This window comes from Lottia gigantea, assembly GCF_000327385.1.
Source record: "Lottia gigantea unplaced genomic scaffold LOTGIsca_17, whole genome shotgun sequence".
Classification (NCBI taxonomy): domain Eukaryota; kingdom Metazoa; phylum Mollusca; class Gastropoda; family Lottiidae; genus Lottia; species Lottia gigantea.
Window position 1 is genome coordinate 916,851 of NW_008708133.1, and position 8,396 is coordinate 925,246.

At 35.6% G+C, this 8,396-nt stretch overlaps 1 protein-coding gene across 1 annotated transcript in view; it reads left to right on the top strand.

The window, feature by feature from the left end:
• Positions 1–7,406: 7,406 nt before the first annotated feature.
• The window catches only part of LOTGIDRAFT_158454 (hypothetical protein), a gene marked incomplete at both ends in the record, with an annotated part of 1,970 nt that continues 980 nt past the window's right edge, over positions 7,407–8,396 (top strand). The window contains one exon of the mRNA XM_009051610.1: positions 7,407–8,348. Within this exon, the coding sequence (XP_009049858.1) occupies positions 7,407–8,348 (942 nt within the window). The remainder of the gene's footprint in view (positions 8,349–8,396) is intronic.

The window sequence follows — 8,396 nt, forward strand, 5'->3', positions numbered from 1 at the left end:
GACACTAGTCTAGCCTAGGCCTCTATAGTGCCTAAACATCAATTGGCACTGTGACCATCTGGGATATTAGACATACCAGCAGGTTTGATCAATCAAATTTGTTTGAGCTACAGCGTATATCAGAAGATATATTATATAGAATACTCCAACCGATTCCTTTGCAAACTATTTACTTTAATAACTTACATTTATATTTTAAAATGAACTCTAATATAAGAGTTCATTGCTAACATGACATAGGTATGTTGTTTTTATTGTGTAGGCATTATTACACACTGCTTTACTATTTTGTAGGCATTAGTAGATGTAGGCATTAGTGGATATAGGTATTATACTATGGAGCCTACTTATTTGCATAATTTATACAATGGGTATTGATTAATTAAAACATAATGATCCATGAACAATATTTTAAAACATCTGCGTTATGTACAGCTTAATCCATATATATATTAGTTATGGACTTTTGTTGCAATGGACATGGATAAATTACAGAGATACCGACCTTCAAACGACAAAGCAGATTACGATATTACATCGTGTTAAAGGTAAGGAGGTTTTCTGAAATTTGTATTTCTACTATTTCTAATTCTATTTCAATTTGCAACAGAGGTCTGTGGTTCCTGCAATTCCACTAAAACCAAGTGTTTGATGACGTCACTATTCTCGAGGGCCTTATGTGCATGTGATGTTAAATAGGTTTTTTGGTAATTAGTGACGTCATCAAACACTTATTTTTTGAGGAACTGCGGGAACCACAGACGTCTGACTTGTAATGGTACAAATTGATGATATCAGTGTTCCCGCTCCACATATAGGGCGATAGTCGCACAAAGATACCTGTTAGGCCTACTTATTGTTATATATTTAAAGGGATTGTGAAGAGGTTTTCTTAATAAAAAAAATTGTGTATCGGGAATACTGAGCATTAATTTTCACCATACCAATTTTCAATCAGACGTTTGTGGTTCCTGCAATTCCACTAAATCTAAGTGTTTGATGACGTCACTCATCGCAAAATATGCCTTCTCACACATTGGCCTTTGGCGATAGTGATGTCATCCAACACTTGACATATCTGATTGACAATTGGAATTGTGCAAATTGATGTTATCAGTGTCACCGATAGGCTACACACATAAACAATTTAGAAAATCTCTTTCAATCCCTTTAATGTCTCGATTTTATCGGTGGTGGTGGACTACATGAAAAATAGATCGGATGAATTAGTAGCCTATCTATCATTGACTTCAGTGTTTTTTATTTGGCCATTGTATGTGTCAGCCTGATTTGACAACAACCAAGGTTTCATGGATTTAGCCTTCCAGACAGTACCAATTCACAATACGGTCAGTTTTTTCATGTATCACATCATTAGAAATGAGAAGGCTGTAAATACCTTATAGAAATCAGTTTTATCAGCTATGTTATAAACTCTATGTAAGCCTATTACAACTCCCCTTTATAAGTGATAAGAATATATTATGCAAGTCATTTATTTAGGCCAAATATATTGATAGTGTACTGCAGTGTAATCATGGTAGGCTTATACAAACAAAATCGGGTGCATGACGTTTTTGGATGACATTTTAATGGTTTGGACTTATTTTATCGAACAGTTTTGGGAATTCTTTGAAATTCTCAACAAACAACATCCGTCCATCAAACTTACCACTAACGTCACAAAAGCATAGACTTTCTTGATACCACTGTCTTTAAAGGAGATTCCATAGAAGAGACGAATAATCTGGATATTAAGGTATATTTTAAAGAAACTGATAGTCATCAACTCCTGCACAAGAACTCATTTCACCCAAAACATACTTTTTCTGGTATAATTTAGTTTTACGATTTCATCGAATTTGCACAAGATCTTCTGATTTCGACCAAGCCTGTACGATTGTTTTCTCAAAACTGAAAGAAAGAGTGTGCAGATAGCAGCTAAAAACAGATTTTATGCCGAAGTACCTCTAGGTTTAAGGAGTGCTCCATGTTTGTCAAGTAGATGCAAAACATGTCCCTTTATATCAGAAACTGTATATTTTTTAAATAACTTTACAAATAAAAGGTACCCGATCCAGGAGCATCTAACATGTGAAAACTCGAATGTAATATATTTAATTTCATGTAAGAAATGTCCCCAAAAATATGTGGAAGAAACTAAGAATATTATACACACTTGTTTTAATGCTCACAGATCAGATATCAAATTAAAGAAAGTGAAGCCTGTTTCTAAATTCCTAAGGAAGCCCATTGGATTGAGACAAGATTGAGCAAGACCTATAGGACACAATATACACCATAATGGGGGAATAGCACCCTTTGTTCAACACAACCAGTAATCGAACAAGCAAGATAGTTCATGTCCACTATAAGAGTCTTCAAGAGAAATTCCCTCAAGCATAAAATGATAGTTTTTATATATATATATATTTCTTCCCCGAAATCTAACACTAATTATACACCAAATATTATTGTTATCAACTAAACACTCCATATATCGACCTCTACTGATATCGATCAAACACTAAATATCGACCAACAAACTATTAATATCCACCATATTATAATTACCCGCCAAACACTATCGTATCAACTAAACACTCCATGTATTTCTTATCAACCTCTCCTGATATCGGCCAAATATTAAATATCTACCAAAAAACTATTGATATCCACCATATGTTATAATTATCCACCAAAAACTATTTTCATCGACTAAACACCCCGTGTATTAATCGACCTCTCCTGATATCGGCCAAATATTAAATATCTACCAAAAAACTACTAATATCCACCATATGTTATAATTATCCACCAAACACTATTTTTATCAACTAAATACTCCATTATTTATCAACCTCTCCTGATATCGGCCAAACACTAAATATCTAAAAACTATTAATATCCACCATATATTATAATTATCCTACAAACACTTTTTTGTTAGAAAAACTTGATGTATTTAACAACCTCTCCTGATGTTGGTCAAACACTATTAATAGGGGAGAGCCGGGAAAGTTGGAACAGTTTTTGAATTTGGGTCTCTGGCACCGCAACTAACAAGTAAGGGAAACATGTATTGTACAGCAGCAGACATATTCCAAATACTAAACCCTTAAAACATATTGAACCGTCGATGGGAAAATAAGTTGTTCCAACTAACCTGTAGTGTAGACAAATTGGAACACCATTAGTGCAAGTCGGAACAACGTCGTCCTGACGTAAAACCTATCAATATGATGATTTATTCTAACATCAAACACAACAATATATTAACCTTGAACTAACATCAGTGTTCATGAAACGTTACTGAGTTCAGAATACACCAAATCATACTAATCAAAACAAACTATGAAGAAATATATTAAACGTGCTACTCGCACATCACATTAAAACACAGAACTGTTGTGAACCTCTATACAAGATCGTCATCGGAATTACAGTTGTGACAAATATAAATAGCATCATCGTCGATGCATTCACAATGAGCCAAATGCTTACAGGTGACACAATGTGTCCACTCCTCCCCTGGCCCCACGTACAGACGATACAGATTACGTCTTCCTCTTCAGAGGAGGATGATACTGGCTGTCGTTTCTTTGTAGATTTATTATTTGCAGATGAGTTGCACAACGTTATCGCAATGGACGCGATTCAATGGGAAACATAAAGCACGCTGTGTTGAAAGCAACTTTATTTTGACTGCCCTAGCAGAAGCTGGAGCATTTTCTTTCTGAAGTGCCTCCTTGACCGGTGTGTCCGTCAGAGTAGCTGTTCGATGTCGTTTTCCATTGGTCTGTTTTATTTGGTTTGACGGCGTCTTTGGAAATGGTCTGACCTTTTCAGAGGAAAATTTCTGGACGTCAAGCTAAGTTTGTCAGCAATGACAAAATTATGATCCTCTCCCAGATTGTCTTCAGATTGAAGTTTTGGTTTTTGGATCTTTACTACACAAATATAATGTGAAGTGAGATTCACACCGGTCCGAATAAGTTCTATTTCATCATTTGTTGCTGTTCCTCGACTAGAAGTTTATTTCAGTTACATAAATTTATCTTCTTGCTTACGATATATCATTATATTGATGGGCAATGCGTTGCCGATAGCTTGAATCACCAGATCAGCTGCATCAGTATTATAGTTTTTCTCAAATATGTATTTGATGCATCTCTTCTAGTACTACAACTTCTCCAGGGACAAATTGACCATAGAATTCCTCGTGATCCTTTACTCCCTTCGAAAGAAGTTCACATAGAGTAGAGTAGCAGCAGACATATTCCAAATACTAAACCCTTAAAACATACTGAACCGTCGATGGGAAAATAAGTTGTTCCAACTAACCTGTAGTGTAGACAAATTGGAACACCATTAGTGCAAGTTGGAACAACATCGTCCTGGCGTAAAACCTATCAATATGATGATATATCATTATATTGATGGGCAATGCGTTGCCGATAGCTTGAATCACCAGATCAGCTGCATCAGTATTATAGTTTTTCTCAAATATGTATTTGATGCATCTCTTCTAGTACTACAACTTCTCCAGGGACAAATTGACCATAGAATTCCTCGTGATCCTTTACTCCCTTCGAAAGAAGTTCACATAGAGTAGAGTACACACGGTCGTTTTATATGCCTTCCTCGTGGATGCTTGCTAGTGCAGTATATAACATTGCCAAGCACTTGAATTATCTTCCTACCTTTTGTGCCACATGTTCTAAACGTACTTCTATGGGCGGGAGGATGTTATCTAGGACAGCGTGGCTAATCTGATCAGCATCACCTGCTATCAAATACTCTGAACGACGTGATGGAACGGAATTTCGGACTGATGTGCAGAATCTCGTTCATCGGTTACATCAGCTGGAAGACAATCGCTGACCATAACAGGGATATTGTATATCATTAAAACTTTCCGGAGTTGTTTCTCATCCATGAACATGCGACCCCGAATGCCACGTTAATTAAGTTAAAAAGGCAAACATCAACACTGACTAAATCAAAAGCGTTGGTCGGCCATGTCATGTTGAAGTCGAACAATTTGATCCATTGTTGACCGTTTCTCTTGAAATCGATAAGACCAATTGCATCATCTTCAGAAATTCTTTCGTATGGTTGTTGTCTGAACAGCCGTCAGCATAACACTTGGATAACAAATTGTCTTTTTCTCCTTTGCTGTATTCTGTGGAAGCCACCGTAGTAGTATATGTCTTTTCGGATATGACGCATTTCACTTCTGCGCATGCGCAGCTTTTTCAATGCATCATATCCGAAAAGACGCAACTGTTAAAATGTATTATAACAGACTCCCCAAACTGTATTATAACAAACTCCTCCAAACTGTATTATAACAGACTCCATATAAATTACACAGACAAGAATCACTAATAATAATACAGTATAAAATAACCGCATTAAAAATGTCTTTAATTTTAAAACACAAACAAAAAAAATTCGAAGGAGACGGTTTCTTCTCTGCTCTAACATCTCTCATCCCCGAAGTGGCCAATTTTGTATCAAACAACAAATTTTCTCCTTGTATTAAATCTTTCGTATTAAAAATATATGTCTTTAATAAATGTCCATCCTCCTAAAACGTATTTCGGTGCGGGAGACATTCAAAAGTCATTGGGTTCTCTTCCTGGATTCCCATATCCCGGAGAAAAACATCTCCCAGGGCACAATTATACAGGTCCAGGCACGAGATTAGATCTGCGTTTAGACGAAAATGATAATCCCAAACCAGGGGAAGAACCCGTTAATAGAGTTGACGCAGCAACGCTCAAACACGACATACTGTACAGAAACAAAGACGTAACATTCAGACACCAAGCAGACAAACAAATGATAGACGAACTCGAAAATATTCCCAATCCCACTTTCAAAGAGAAATTACAGAGGGCTCTTATCATAAAACTCTTGAAGGCAAAATTGAAATTGGGTATGGGCATAGCAGACGAGATTCACAAAGAATTTCGAAAAAACAAACATTACCTCAAAGTCAAAGTTTTGATAAAGATGAAATTTGGTCAGCCGATTTAATCAACATGCCAGTCGAGAGAGGGTACAAGTATTGTTTGACGGTGATCGACATATACACGAGATACGCTTGGGTCTTTCCCTTGAAAAACAAATCGGGTCTGACTGTCAAACAAGCATTCGAAACCATAATGAAACAATCCGACAGACGACCCCTAAAGTTGTGGGTTGATAAAGGAAGCGAATTCTACAACAGAAATGTGAAATCTCTGGGGTTTGAAATTTACAGCACGCATAACGAAGGTAAAGCCGTAGTGATAGAAAGATTCAACAGGACTCTTAAAAGCAAATTATTCAAGAAATTCACGGAATTGAAATCTCAAAAATGGCTTGAAATATTACCAGTTGTTGTCGACGAATACAATAACAAAATACATTCGTCTATAGGTGTGACGCCATCGCAAGCCTCTAATAACCCGAATATCATAAAGTCCGTCAACACTCGAAACAACTTTGAAAACGAGATTAGCAATTTGAATATTAAACCCAAATTCAAAGTTGGAGATCGAGTTCGTATTTTTAAATATAAATCATTGTTTCAGAAAGGTTACGTCGGCTATTGGACTAACGAGATATTCATCGTTGATAATGTAAACAACACATCACCTCCCACGTATGAATTGATCGATCAAGACAAAGAACAAATCATAGGAAGGTTTTATCAAAATGAACTTCAAAAAACTGACTTTTAAAAATGAATCTCGAAAATGAAGATTTAGATGAAAGGTTAAGAAATTTAGATGTCGACAAGCATTTACGCTCTCTTAAATTAAGATTTTTTAAATTTAAATGTAAATTTATCTTCAAAATATTATTGAATGTGTTTTATCAGAATGTTATACAAGTTTTTTCAAACACAAACTACGTATATATTTCGTCAATTGGGTCTTCAGCAATACTTTCCGCCTACTTCGAAAAACACCTAAAAAAAAATCAACTTAAAAAATGAATGCGTTTCTCGATAAATACGGAAAAGACACGACCACAAATTTTCAACTTGTGAAATGGGCCAAGGAGTTGAACGTCTCGCCGTTTTATTATTGCATGCGAGATGAAATTGATGAACTGAAATACAAGAAAGGTAAATTTTACGCCATCACAAACATTCACACGTCGGATCAAAAAGGAGTTCATCACTCTGCTTTTCACAAAGATTCTTCGAATAACTTTTATTTCTTTGATTCTTTCGGTCTAGAACCGACAGAAGAGATAACGAAAATGACTAGCAAACCAATCAAATGTTCTACGTTTCAAATTCAAATGCCAGGACAAAAGCTGTGTGGTCAGCTGTCGCTTTGGGTTTTATATCGGTTGAGTTTAGGAGAAAAGTTTGAAGAAATTATAATAAATTTAACTCAATAAAAATGGCAAACAAGTTTGGATTAGGGTCTTTACCTCTAGAATCTAAAAATCCCATGACGACGTTTATAAACAAAGCGAAACCTTTTTTCGTGGATCAAATCGGAGACACCTTACAAGGGGATATCGATATGAACAATTTCAAAATAACTAAATTAAAGTTTCCAGGAAACGATAATGATGCCGTGAACAAGAAATATTTACCGGATCAAATAAACGCAATTCAAATAGATAAGGACCATGTTGAAAATAGAATAACTGACGTGAAAAGATTCATCAGACGAAATATTAAAAATCTTGTGGACGAACCCAAACTACAACAAGAGTTAACGAGTTTGAAACGTCTTTTTCAAGTGGATAAAACAAGTGAGTTGATATCTAAATTAGACGATAAGATTACGAAGGTAAAAATAGACGTCCAACGTTTAATAGACAACCCAAATGTAAACGAGGATAGATTGAAACGAAAACTAACCGCTTTGGAAAGAAAACTTGGCGAATTGCTAGCAGAACTAGACAAGACCGCGGACAAAACCGAGTTACAAAATTCGATATCCAATTTGAACGAAAAGATCGCGAAGCAAAAATCAGATGTTCAAGATATAATTAACACAATTCCCATTGACAAAGATACGTTGAAACGACAATTGACTGCTTTGGATACTAAAATCACGGACGAATTAGAAAAAGAAGTGGGTGTGATTAAAAACTTTCTTCAAAATAAATTTCGAGATGATATGAAAAATTATATTAAAGAACAGGTCAATCTTTTGGTATCTAGAATTCATGACGATTTTTTGAGACAAGAGAGAAAGTTGAGCAAATTAGAAGCTATTGTCACGGACAAATCGTATTATTTCAATCTACCATTCGAAAGTGACACTGTCTTCGATAGAAAAGACCAAATTTATAAATCAAACAAATACGGATTCAAAGCAGAAATAAAAGTAGGTACTCTCGCATACGGAGAACCTAAAAACGTATTCGATATCGGC